Below are 14,149 nucleotides of genomic sequence, written 5' to 3'. Positions count from 1 at the left end.
GAACTTGATGTTTCAGCTGAAGCATGATGTCTTGCGTAGAAAGTTGAAATGCGAAGGAATTGAACCCGTCAGGCCCGTAGGTACCGTACAACTTCCAGAAGCGCTTGGATTTAAAGGGGTCGGAAGCATTAACCGGTCAGCAGTCGAGATAATCAGCAGGTGTTTAGAGTATTAGTAAAAGAAACGCCGGGAAGATACTGGTACGATTGCATCCGTTACAGGCCTAAGTAGCGATACACTATAGGTAGGGAAGTTTTGAGGAAGAAAAAAAAAGATTAGAAATGCGTACAAATACTAGAATGAAAAGCATGTATAGCATACCTGAGTAACTCAAGCAGGCTAGGTGACGATTCGTCACCGCCTCGTTTCAGAGGGGATGCCAGTAAATCGGCATCATCATCAAGGCTAAACAGCAAGCGGAGTTACCACTGTGGCATCGAGCCCGGTAGAGAACGAAAGCGCGTGCACTCCTGTTCGTGCTTTCTTCGTCGCCCGTCAGAGGCACTGTAGTCGCGGAGATCGCCGCTAGAAGTGGGACATGGAAGAATCTGGTGGCATGGTCACCGGCGTTCTAGTTAACACGAAACTGCAGCCAGGTGATTATTATGATGCTAGTCCACCGGAAAGTGGGACGGATACGTCACAGGCCGGATAGCAGTTTCCAGCCGAGAGGCAGGAAGGTGGTCTGGAATCAGAGGACTTGTTATGAGCGGAAGAACGTGCTGACGTAGCGGGCTACACGTTAACAGCTGAAGACGTGACAGTCTGTCTTGCCACAAACGACGGGGAGCGAAGACAGTCCTCCGCCTACCTTCTCGCATATGCCGGAAGGAGTAAGTGGGGACGGGTCTTGCGATGGTCGGAGGACGGGAGGCGCCGAGCAGAAAAGGGGACCTCGTCACCGACCTCCGGGAGCACGAAACACCGTGCTCCATAGTATGACGGTACCGTATAGCGCAGATCGTTGTAGGGCCGCCAGCCAGTGAATAAGACGACAAAAAGTGGGCCGCATTTCGGCCGTGAGAGCGTGAAGAAGAATGACATGCTTTAGTGGGTGAGGAATGACGCCGTTTAATTCCAGTATGGCTTCGAGTTTAGCGAACCTTTTTCCTTTACCGCGTCGTAGTGGCACTAGCAGTGCCTAAAGGCCGGAAAAATGCACGTTAGCGTCGGACGTCGCAATCCACCGGGGCATGGACTACGCTGCTGCGACCGACGTGGCGTGGCGTAGTCTTCCAAGCCTAAACGGCGAGCAGAGCGGTGGCTGCGGCGTCTGGCCTGGTCAATAACGAAGGCGCGTTTTCGCCTGCTCCTGCTCTCTTTGTTGTCCTTCAGAGGCATGGCAGCTGAAGGAGGTCAAGCTAAAGGGGTAGCAATGCGAGCGCGAGGCTATATGCGCTTGAACGAGTGATGTAAGATTCCAGCCAATGAAGTGAACCCTCTTGGTTCGAGCATATAGATCGCGTTAAAATTTCCGTCGTTCCTATTGAAATATGTTGCAGTTGTGTGGATAGGCTGCGACTTGAAACTTATTTATCTTGCAAAGGCACGATCGCTGTCTGATCCTATGTAATGACCTGTGATGTGAGAGTGTTAAAAATGTATATTCCGAGGATTTACCTGATAAAACCACAATCTGATTGTGAGACATGAAAGAGTCTAAAACTCCGGAATAATTGCGACCTCCTTGGATTTTTTATCGCGCAGCTAGATCTACGCATACCAGCATTTTCTTATTTCGTGGGAATTTAAATAAAGCCACTGTGGTCAAGATGAAACACGCGACCTCGAGCTCAGAAACGTAATGCCATAGCCAGTAATAACGCGGCGGATTTGTCTGCATGTTTAAAAAGGTGTTAGTACTCATACAGTGCTTTTTGACTGCGCTGTGATTTTCCTTGTGTTCTTGTTTTTCCTTTTTTTCAAATTTGCCACTTTCTGGGATGTAGTACTCGCAGTCGCATTGCGCACAGTGAATACCATACACGTGTAACAGACCGTCCTTCATGTTCACAATGTTGTCCCTGAACTTCGGGGAGTGCACCTGGGTTACATCCACACTATACAGACGATGTGCAACGGTATCACTAAGCCTGAGAGAATAAGCAATGACAGCCCATTTCAGGCTCACTGCTCAGGAAACCCTCGCTTGCCAGGAGACAAGTTTCCATGTGCTGGCACGGTGCGGCAGGGATGCCACGAAAATGAGAAGACAATTTGAGAGACAACTGGCGCACACTTAAACAAAAATTTAAACAAACAAACAAACGCTTCAATAAATGTGGGACTCCTCCCACGCTAAGAAGCCTGTATAGGACATGTTTCTGCAGCAACTAGCAAGCGCTGGCCTGGCGCAGTGGCGGAATAAACTCCCGGGCATAGGAACCGTGTTAGATTCCGGAGGGAACGGGATATTTATTTGTAATTCCTAGCGTCAGTTGGGACAGACTCCGCCGGCAGCGACAATGGCGGTGGTGGCAGAAAACTTCGCCAACCCAAACGGCTATTAGAATGAGCACATAACAGCTTACGCTGTAAAAAAATGACGGCAGCATCTTTAGTTTCAAATTTCACAAGGTCAGTGCAAGATATTTCGTGCAACACGATACCAGCAGACCGTCATATTATCACGAGTGATTCTGAACATACTCACCCTATTCAAGGGCCCCATATATATGCACAGCATACTGTACGCTGTCATGGTTACACCTAAAGCCAGCGCTGTAAAAATAAATGACAAACTATTTGAATTCATTATGCGTATGCATATATACTTCCATAAACAATTATTATCTCCCACGTTCTTATAATATCTGAGATCAAGTACATATGACAGTTTCTTATGCTTAACGTCGTACCAGTCGTACTGAAAATCACAAAAAGAAGTATGGGAATGCACTACCGTCTATTTAACAGAAAAGTTGTTAACGCGAATAGAAGCGCACAAAAACGTTATGTGCCAGTTCTTGCCGCTTTCAGAAAAAAAAGCATATTACTAACCAAGCCTATATTTCATGTAAATGTGGATAATGGTAGGGTTGATATGGAGGCAAATTTTGAAATGTTTTTCGCAATTAGCGGTTACATTAAAACTGTTAAGTGCTAGGTCTTGCTCCATTTAGAAGCGTTATAAAAAGCGCTTATGAACTTTAGCAGCTGAACGATACAAGGAAGACATTTCACATTTACGTCAAATGCAAGCCACGTTATGGGTGATGCGTTTCGAAAGTGTGAAGTGTGCGTTGAACATGTGCTTTCAAAATAATTCCTTAATACTTGCATGCTTCGAATTTTTGTCTTACACGAAGCATCATGAAGTAGACTTTCCATGATCTCCTGGGTGGACTATGCGAGGCACGATGTTTATTTTTCGTTTACATAAGAATTATGTTTGTAGTGACGAACGGTAGATGTTTGAACTATGTCGGGTAATTGCAGCCTTTGTAAAAATTTCTCGGTTCAAGTGTTCCAGAGTATCAGACTGGCTTTACTCGCAATGTGTCACAAGGTCCTAAAGTAACTGTGCAAAACATCGACTCCAAATTCACTAAAAACAGAGGAAAACTTTGATGTTATATGTGGCAGAGCTTTCCCGTTTCTCGATTAAAGAGATGGCTTGCAAATAACTACTCGACCCTTCTTTCTTTCGTATTTTCATGCTTCATACGCCGTTCATAGTTGGTTTCTGTTGTGCCTTTCGTGAAGTAAACGAGGAACCTCGTTTTATTTACTACAAAAAGGAGAACGTTATGGGCAGTGTGTACGCAGAGTGCGGATTGTGTGGGTTAATTACGGCACTTGTACTTAATTGTGGGTGCAGCTGCTGTTGGGTGTTACATATACGTATTACAATTGGTGCGAAATTCAGTGTCGCAAGTAATTACTGCACTGCACTATCTTTTTATTGTAATTTTATGCGTTCAACGAGGCTCACAATGGTTCTCGGTGGACTAAACAATGCCCCTTGTTAAATTTGTTTAAAATGAGGCGAACGTTATGGGTAATGGGCAAATGAAAACAAATGTGTGTACACTAATTACAATGTGCCGTAAATTACGTATGCAAGCGATGTGAAGTATTGTGGGTGTGTTTTACGACAAACGCAAAATTTATCCCGCTTCCCTGGCAGAACTGTGAATGCGATCGATAAGGGGGGGGAAGGAATAGTGAGACCATGTGGGCGATGTTGCATAGAAGACATTGTTAATTATTGCCCTTATAAAATATTAGCATAGCCTTAGCCGCTTTTGCGCCATTAAACCCCCATTTAACTAAAGTTATTGAATAAGCGTTCCTAAGCTTTTTACGCGCCCAAGATTTAAAACGGACAACTCATATACGAGCAACATATTAATATGTTTATTTCAACTACTTGCACTTTAAATTCTTGTAGCAACCCAGTTCAGTGCGCTTCTCTTTAAGAATTCTTGATTTCTATGCTATGTGCTAGATAGTGGCCAAAAGGCATTTTATTTAGTTTGCACTACTGCTTACTCCAGTACGAGTGGTTGGAGAATGGGTACCAAACGATGATTACACCATGAAAAGTCGCTCAAACAGAAAGCAGTAGCAAAAAGGAAATAGAAAGAAAGCTCGTAATGATTGCATGCATAAACATATGCATGCATAAAAAGAAGAAAAAGAACACGTAAAATGACCGATCAGCTGATAATGAATATTTGAGTATTTTAAATGTCGTCCGTTTCAGCTGAGCGCGAGTCATTTCACTGTATTATCATTTCACAGTCATTTCACTGTATTATCGTTCGCTGGAATAAAGAATAGTCGAACAAGTTATTTTTTGGTTCACATGTAGCTACTAAAACAATATGGCACCTTCTAGTGGCATAATATTGTTGCGACGTGGAGACAAGCTGGAATTTTGTTCATGCAAGGCGAATGCTGAAGGCTTCAGCTCACGCTGGAACATGGCGGCCGAAGCGCCCCAGCAACAACAACACTTCTTCGTCATCTTTTCTTGCATCGCGATACTAACGCTGGCGGGGTTGGAGCGCCGATCAGGCACAACCGATTGTGGCCCGGCAAAGGCATGCACGCACGTAGGGCTTTAAATGGGAGACATGTTGTTAGCTGTACGGACGACGCGCCTGGCTCTTCGGGAGCAATATCGTACGTCGTGCCCGAAAACTGTCTCCGGATTCGGTACGGACTTGAAATCACCACAAAAGTTTTTCCTATAGGCCCTCAGGACGAGATGGTAACCACAGGAGCACGAGGGAGCCAGGTATATATTGCACGTCCCTAAGGTGCGCATCGCAACAGGACTTCTGGGAAGGCTGGGAATCAGTGAGGCGAGCGCGCGCGATCTGGCCAGTACTGCCACAGAAATCGCACCGTGGGCAGATGCCATGTGCGACTCTGTGACTTATGGAAGTAGTGTCCGCGGGCAAAACTGGATCACGGCCAAACAGTAGATAGAATGGTGAGTGACCTGCAGTGTCATTGCGGGTTGCATTGTACGCGGTGGTGACATATGGCAGAGCGACGTCCCAGTCCTGGTGGTCCGTAGAAACGTACATAGCTAGCATGTCGGCACGCGTCCTGTTCTGTCACTGTTCGAGACCGTTTGTCTGCGGAAGGTAAGCAGTGGCTATTTGATGCTCAGTAGAGTATAGGCGGAGGATGTCATCAATGACCTTTGACAAGAAGTAACGTCCGCAAGCCGGGAGGAGCTGACGTGGAGCACCGCGGTGCAAGATGTCGTTGTGTAAAAGGAAATCCACGACCTCAGTGGCAGAACTTGTAGACAGAGCTCCCCTAATGGCGAAGCGCGTGGCGTAATCCGTTGCAACGCCAATTCCGTTGTTGCCCTTACTTTCGAAAGAGAAAGGGCCAAGTAGGTCGAGTGCCACGCGAATGAAAGGCCCTCTGTGAATATCGACAGGTTGTAAAAACCCCGCGGGAGCTATGGGAGTGGGCATGCGGTGGTGGCACAGGCCGCAAGCAGTCACATGCCTGTGCACAGAGCGGTAGAGGTCGGTACAGAACTAACGGCTCCGCACTCGGTCAAAGGTGCGAGTAACACCTAGATGCCCAGCGGTGGGTGCTTCATGGAGTTCTTTAAGCACGTTGCGTTGAAGGTGCCCCGGTACGGCCAGCACTAGGTCAGCACCATCAAGGCACAAGTTCCGTTTATACAGGGCTCCGTCGGACATGCAGAACAGACGCAGGGAAGGATCAGGAGTTGGCTAGCTTAACCGATCTATGATGGTTCGCAAAAAGGGATCATGGCATTGTTCATTGCCAATATTGAAGAAGCCTGACATGGACATAACGTTGGTGTCGAATTCGAGGTCTGCGGCTTCCGATGGGTCAGCAGGGTGGCGGGACATGCAGTCGGCGTCCTGATGTAAATGACTTGATTTGTAGACTACAGACAAAGTGTACACTTGCAAGCGCAATGCCCAACGCCCAAAAGCCCCTTTAGGGTCCCTCAAAGAGGAGAGCCGGCAGAGCGCGTGGAAACCGGTACTTACGCGGAAGTGGCGACCAAATAGGTATGGGTGAAACTTCGCTGTCACCCAAACCACCGCTAGTCACTCTCACACAGTGGTAGAATAGTTTCGCTCGGCCGTGGGCGGAAGATGGTTTGTGTACACGATAACGCACTGTTGACCATGCCGAATATGGGTAAGAACCACGCCAATGTCGTGACCACTAGCACCTGTAGATATTTCAATGGGTGCTGAAGGGTCAAATGGGCTAAAATTGGAGGCCTCGTCAAAAGCCTGATGAGTGCTGTGAAGGATTCGGCCTGCTGCTGTGGCCACGTGAAAGCGACAACTTTCTTTAAAAGCTCAGTGAGAGGGCACGCAATTTCAGCGAAATTTCGAACAAAGCGACGAAAGTACGAGCATATGCCTATGAAGGTTCGAGCCTCCTTAAGTGACCATTGCATAGGAAGGCCTTGCACGGCTGGAACTTTGGCCGGGTCAGGTAGACTTTCATCGGCGTTTACAAGGTGCCCGAGAACGGTTATTTCACCGCAACCTAAGTGACATTTCAACAAGCTTAGCTGAAGTTTCGCAGCGTGAAACACCGCAAAGACAGTCACAAGACGCTCAATGTGGGTCTCAAAGGTTGAAGATAAAAAGATTAGGTCATAGAGACAAGACAGAGAGATGGTCCACTTCAAGCCTCGGAGAAAGGCGTCCATCATTCTCTCGAACGTCTCAGGGGCACTGTAAAGCCCGAAGAGCATGACTCTGAGTTGAAAAACTCCATGATCCGCAATAAATGTTGTCGTCTCGCGATTTTTCTCATCAGCAGCAATCTGTCGGTAGCCCGAGGCGAGATCAATCGACGAAAAATATTTCCAGCAGTCAAGTGCACCATCGATAAGAGGCTATGGATGCACGTACTTCTTGGTGATCTTTTTCAGATGGCGATAATAATTACCAAATCTCCAGGTGTTGTCTGTTTCATTCACCCACGACTACTGGGTAGGCCCACGGGCTAGCGAGAGTCTTGATGATCTTCTTTAGCCTGTTTGCGACTTCGCTTTGAATGCTGCTGAGGTCTGCAGCAGACATGCGGCAGGGACGGAGATAGATGGGAATCCCGTCGCCAGTGTGAATCCGATGAGTGACCTCGGCTGTCTGGCGGAGCGGGCGGTCATCGAAATAAAAAAAAATATCAGGGTAAATCAACACAATGCGCCTAATGTCTTCAGTTTGTGCTGGAGAGAGGTCGGTAGCGATCATTTTATCAACGTCGTGATAGGGGGACGAAGCCGAACGAGAACACGCGACGATAAGGCTGGCAGACGCAGAAATAGTGGACGCGAGCGGAGATATTTCGTGCTCATGCACAGGTGTCAGACAGGCCACTGTCATGTTACCGGGAAGAACAAGTGCAACAGATCCAAAGATAACAACGGGAAGCCAAGTAGAAATATCGACAATGATGGCAACGATACTCCGGAGGGCAACCCCATTCAGTAAGATAACGTCGACAACCGCAGAGACGATGTAGTTGCCATCAGGAACATGAGGTCGAACGGTAAAAGACACAGTAGTAGCGGCTTGAGACAGCAATCGGATGAATCCTATAGAACACAGGGATGGATGCTGTGCATCAGAAAGAAAGCAGCTGTATCAAAACGGCCAGTTGGGCCAAATGGTTGGGATTCATAGTAAGGTTCTTAAGGACAAAAGAAGGTATAAAACGATGACACGGCGCTGCTGTCAGAACGAAAGTCCAGCTGCATGGCACCTGTAGTGCAGTCTCTTAGGGGCAAGGAGTCGAAATAAACTCCAGGCCCAACATCAGGTCATTTGGACAGCGCTCTAATACGGAAAAATAGGACGGTGGTTTAACGGACGGCAAACTTTACTGATGCTGTACACATGCCGACAATAGGTGGCGTATCGCCGTAGGCAACTCGTACTGTGCTCAGTCAGTGCGGTTGCCGTGAGCACATTTCTGAGCCTTTTGCGAAGGGCGGCACTGATTACAGACATCTGCACACCGGTGACGACGAGGGACTTGACTGGGACTCAATCTACCTCAAAGTCTAGTATACTTCCAAGGGCAGACAATGTAATCAGAAGATTTGCAGGCCGGGTCGTTGATGCAGCGTTACCTCCGGGAGATGCACCGACTAGTTTTCTGGTGGCACAAACGCCGGGGAGGAAGAGTAGCGAGTCTACTGCGAAGGTGACCGACAACTTAGGGGCAATGGTGACCGGCTGGTTCGGAATGTCGTAGGTACGTTGTGGGTACTCGTAGATAAGTAAAACTCTTGCTAGGACTAGTTGGTTGATGCAAAGAAGTGCCGGTTCTGTCGTTTGTGTTCTTCTTCTGTCCTGGTCCTTGCGCCCTGCTATTGACATATTCGTAGATAAAGAACACACAAAGAAACGGGGAGCACCTTGATCTAGACAGTCGGATGTGAAGCTCCACCTAGGGGACGATGGCCAGCGACTGCGGCAATGACGAGCGATATGTCCAACACGCGAGCAATTGAATCTAATCGACCTATCGTCCGGTGTTCTTCAGTCGGCCGGGTTGCCACGGCGATTTTGAAACCGCCGAAAACGGGGAAGCTGTGGTTGGGCGGAGCCATTCCTGGCTGAGAGCGGCATCGCGAATGGGGCAGAGAGACGGGAGGCCTAAATTTGCTATCTCTTGTCTGACAACGGCCTGTATAAGTGATACAGAACATGCGTTGTCTCGGCAACGCTGAGGAGGAAGGGTGGGAGACGTGGCTTCGAGCTCGCGACGAATTCACCACGTCAAATTTTCTCGTCCAGACAAAGGAGGTGCCTGTGGCTGTTCTTCACACGAAGACGTCGAAGCTGCATTTGGTAGCCTGTTGAACTGCTGCGGAATGCGGCGACTATTTATGAGTTTGAAATTCAGCACTCTTTGATGATCGCGTCCACCGAGTCATACTTCTTGCAGATAAGCAAGTTGAATGCGTCATCTACCATGTCCTTCAGGATGTGGCAAATCTTGCCGGTCTCGTTCATGTCTTTATCAGTTGTACGACAGAACGCGAGGACAGCTTGAGTATATACCACGTAAGATTCCGATGACCTTTGAGCAAGGGTCGATACCGCATTCCTCGCTATCAGCTGACGGCCAAAGGGCTTTCCAAATAGATCTAAAGTCTGATGCTTGCAGACGTCCCAACTCGTTATCTTGTGTTCCTGGGTCTCATACCATGCTAGCGCTGTGTCTCAGAGGTAGAATATCATATTCGCTAGCATTAGCTTTGGCTGCCACCGATTATTTTCACTTACACGCTCACAACAGGAAGTCCTAGTCTTCAACGTCCGTATCAACGGTGCCATTGTAGGTCCCTTGTCTCGCGGTTGGGACAACACGACGGAGGTCAGAATCTGTGGCACTTGAGGTGGGTGGTCGGTCATTGTGGTGCTTTGGCTGTCGATCATCGTGTCAGGGCTCACGCGGCGACCATGGCGTAGCTCCGTGTAGGTACTCCGCACGTACACCAGAATGTTACGAAGCGGGGATAAGCACGAATGTTTTTTTATGCAAGGCGGATGCTGAAGGTACCAGCTGACACAATAACATGGCACCTGAAGCACTCCAGCAAAAACACTTCATCGTCACTTGCTTGCACGTCCTGTTGTGCATCACGACATTATGTAGAAAAATGGTTGTGTCAATTTTTAGGTGTCCTTTAATGAATTTAAACAAGAAGTGTAATAATGACACTTTATTTTTATCCGAGCAGTTTTTCAGACCAGTTTTCCCACCAATCCCGAAACCGATAGCCTGCAATAGCGATTAAAAATTAATCTGGCCGCTTTATTTTCAATTCTTTCTAATATGTTGCTATTAACTTCCGTAAAAGGGTCTCAAATATTATAATCATAATCAAGAATGGCTAAAGTTAGGGTATCGTTTGCTGTAAGGTTTGTTTCCCAGGAGGAATTGCGAAGGGAACGTTTCACGAAATGAAGCTTCGACATTGCCGGCTTAGTGATTGGGGTTATGTGATTATGCCAACGAAAATCATTGCAAATATGAACACACAGATTTTAGCAATGCTCGACGCGTTACAGAATATTTCCATTCGGTATGCACTCAAATAACAAGACATGCGCCCTATTTGTTACAGATATGACAATACTTTTCTTACGGTTTACTAACACTTGCCATATGTGGCACCACTTAAACACTTGATGAATTTCTCTGGTTAGTTGAAGATCATCCTCAGGTGAGTTATTAACAGAATATAATCCACAGCCGTGCGCGTAAAGTCTGATTTTAACGCAATGTCTATGTCATCCATTTTCAATCATAACTACCTCGGGACTAACGCACACACCAGCCGAAACGTTCTGTAGCTTCTGGCTTAGCTACTTTCATCGCAGTAAAGTTTCAATCACGCTGTCGTGCGGATTTACCCCTTGTAGCGTACAAACATTCTCTGCAAGCGAGGTATGTTACCATGGCAAACGCTTCCGGCACCAAACGTCGTTACCTGTTGCAGTAGATTAATGGAAACAAAAGACAAACCGCCATGCATGGCGGTTTGTCTTTTCATGGCGGTTTGTCTGTTCATTTGCCTGTCACCATCACGCTCTTTCGCCGGGCACGCCCATAGTGCGTTGGCGAGGAAGAGGGCGAAGTCGGAGGGAACAACTCGGACGGCAGTCCCCCGCAACAGTGCTCAACCCACGGTACAATCGAGCAAATTTACAATTTACGTAGCTGTCTAACTTATGCAAGCACAAAGCCCACATAATTATCAGTTCAATCCAGGTTCCTCCGTTTCATCTCACCTGTACAACGCGTGATCCACAGAACGTGACGCGTGGCATATTTCCACCGAGGAGAAATGATATCAACGTAAAGAATAGCTGCTTGCGAATTAATTGTGGACGATGTCGTACTGAAAAAGAAGAAAAAAAACTTTAGCACTCTTTATGTGAAGTGGTCCAGGCCTAGACAGTCGCAAACTTAGTAGCGAGCACGCAACAACTTTAGTGATCGCATACGCGCAACTGCACATATTTTGCAACTTCATAAAAACGAAGAGAACGAGGTGGAAAAATGTAAGACACCGAGAGAACTTCTTTTCGTACAAAGGGCGGTTTGCGCTGGAGACGTAGCGGCTTAAGGCTGTCTGCTTGTGTCGTACCCCTGTATCTTGGACGTCCATAACGCGCATGATTTAGAATTAGATTATTCATGCCACTGCACATATAACGCCAGGCGTGGCTTTCAACTTTCTGTTTATGTGGTGTGCTCGAAATCCCGCATCGAAAATGTTCACAGGTTCGCTGAGTTCCTATACTCTAGGTGCACCCGTACGCGAATAATCGGACTGACTTTTAACATTCATTTAGACCATTAGCTAGTACCATCACAGCCCGTAGTTATTACATGAAGTTGTGGAGAAATAAAAACGCCCAGCTGGAGCAAATTTTCTATGCTTACTTGACCTATCCCTTTAATATCAATGATAATTATTCGTAACTTGCTAAAGCGGGACCAATTAAAAAATGTGCTCTTGTGCACTCTGAAACTGAGCTATGTTATTGGTAACAAAACGCAGCATATAATTGGGAATCTGACGCAGAACATATTATCATTACCTAACAGCTCTCTATAAATGGGTGAAACGCCATACGAGGCCTGCAGGGATTGCAATATACACGTTAGATGACACATTGTAGTTTCTGGTTAGCAAGTTGCTTTTTTGCCACTTGAGTAGACTGTGCTCATATGACCCTTTTTTCAAGTGAAGAACTATCATGAACTGATCAATTAGCCCTTGTTTTTTGTTTCCTCTTATGTGGTTGTTTATTCGCGCTAGCTTCCGTTACAAGCGTGCATATTTAGCTATGTATGCAGAAATACATCATGCGTATACTTTGGGATACGGGCGACCTTTAAGCTCAAATATATACGCCAAAAATTGCATATCGTGAAAGGGTTATTCAAAGCTGGCAATTGTAAATTATCGGTCACAGATTATTTTGGTAGAGAGCGCAAACATGTCTGCCACAACGAAGCAAAGCGATAAGTTGGGTTAAACTCTCCGCAATAGTATTCTATCAAACGTCCGTAACTTAGCCCTCTGTTAGGCGACGTTTACTATGAAACTGTGAGATGACACAAAGGAAAGAAAAAGCAGCAATACGAAATTTATATTCTTATGAAATAGCACTGCAGCACTCAGCCGCTTCGTGCTTTAGAACAGCCGGCTACCGCTCGACTGCCATTGATAAATAGGAAGGCTCGGACAAGAAGAAATAGCCATAGCAGGTGGTCTGATTGTTACAGAAAAGTAGCCCTGCTTATAGATATGTTTGGAAAACAGCAATTAAAAAGGGCGAATGACGAAAAGGTAGTGTTTCTGATTATGTGTGGCCATACACCTACAGCACTCGCAATGCATTTTAAGCAGTTCGTAACTCAAGTCTGCCAAAACAAGCAAGGTTGAAGAAGATTCATGAAAGAAAAATATGTAATCCTCCGGATGGTAGCGCGAAGCTACAAAGGAATCCCACTATGGGTTTCTCAGAAAGAAGCTTTGCAGCTGAATAAAGCTTTGTCCATCTTTCTGAGAAAGCCATATTTTCTTTGTAGCTCAGGGATGCACTCAAGTGAATGAATGACGTTCTTTCTTCTTTCATCGACCTTCTTCAGCCTTACGGGCTTCCGCAGAACTGATTTGTCTTATTCACTGTCCCTGTGCTTTAAGTGGTCGAATGATTTGATCTCCCTCAGTGATATGCTAGGCTCTCCGTTAACGTAGATCGTACACCCACCACCCGGGAAAGGCGCTGGCAGAACTTTTAAAAAGTTCTTTAAGATTAAGGTATTGTGCGGACAGGGATTTTCATTCCGTTTGCAGGTTGCGGCATTGTGTGTCGAGCGCATTCCAGCAAGCGTTAAACTTCTGCTTTAAATTCCTCTTTCTGTGATATCGAATATATACATATAATCAAGCTCGATCAGTTACTAACAGTGAAACAATTCGAGAGATTATTTGAGCCATTCGAGGACACGTAGTCTTACACTGTAAAACATTTTTCATTTACTGATAAAATAAGATTTTGTGGTAGCGGGCTTGAGAGACAATTTCTGTTCTGCTATGTTTTATGTTACTTCTTTCTGTCAATTAACAGGTTTTTTTCGTTTCCAACTAACAGAGAGCTTCTGCAAAACTGACAGAAAGTTTCTGTTATGGTGTGTTTTCTGTTTTAAGATGTATCCGTAATTTTACAATTTTCTCTGTTTCTGACTAATAGAATATGTCTGAAAAGATCAGTTTTCTGTGCTTCTTTCTCTGTTATTTCACATTTTTTATTTCTGTCGGCAGCTAACAGAACAATTCTGTAATGCTCCATTTTCGGTCACCAAATTTTCTGTAATTTCACAGCTTTTTCTCTTTTCATGAATAATAAACACGGTCATTTTATACATTTTATTTCTTCCAGGCCACCTTTTAATTACTGAGATAATATAAGGGCATTACAATTGATGTCATGTTTCAAGGCAGTGAACTATTTCACTGGTTTTAAGCGGGTACTAGAAATGGCAAGTTAGTATTGCACAAGAGTGGTAAATACATGTGCAGTAATAAACAATGTCATCATGACTATTATTTTTCCATGTTTTACGCATCCAGTATTTAAGGTAA

General features: G+C 45.8%; 1 protein-coding gene across 6 annotated transcripts in view; it reads right to left on the bottom strand.

The window, feature by feature from the left end:
- LOC142591182 (sodium-coupled monocarboxylate transporter 1-like) overlaps positions 1–14,149 on the bottom strand; it is a 133,127-nt gene that overhangs the window by 50,529 nt on the left and 68,449 nt on the right. For all 6 annotated transcript variants that reach the window (XR_012830378.1, XR_012830379.1, XM_075703549.1 and 3 more), the window contains exons 10-11: positions 11,280–11,389; positions 2,654–2,721 (exon numbers count right to left, since the gene is read on the bottom strand). Coding sequence is in view for 4 of the 6 variants with exons in the window: in XM_075703549.1 (XP_075559664.1) it covers positions 2,654–2,721; positions 11,280–11,389 (178 nt within the window). In the remaining 2 variants the exon portion in view is untranslated. The remainder of the gene's footprint in view (positions 1–2,653; positions 2,722–11,279; positions 11,390–14,149) is intronic.

Source organism: Dermacentor variabilis, chromosome 8 (assembly GCF_050947875.1).
Source record: "Dermacentor variabilis isolate Ectoservices chromosome 8, ASM5094787v1, whole genome shotgun sequence".
Classification (NCBI taxonomy): domain Eukaryota; kingdom Metazoa; phylum Arthropoda; class Arachnida; order Ixodida; family Ixodidae; genus Dermacentor; species Dermacentor variabilis.
The sequence above is the reverse complement of the archived record's forward strand: the minus strand, read 5'-3'. Positions and strand labels throughout refer to the sequence as shown.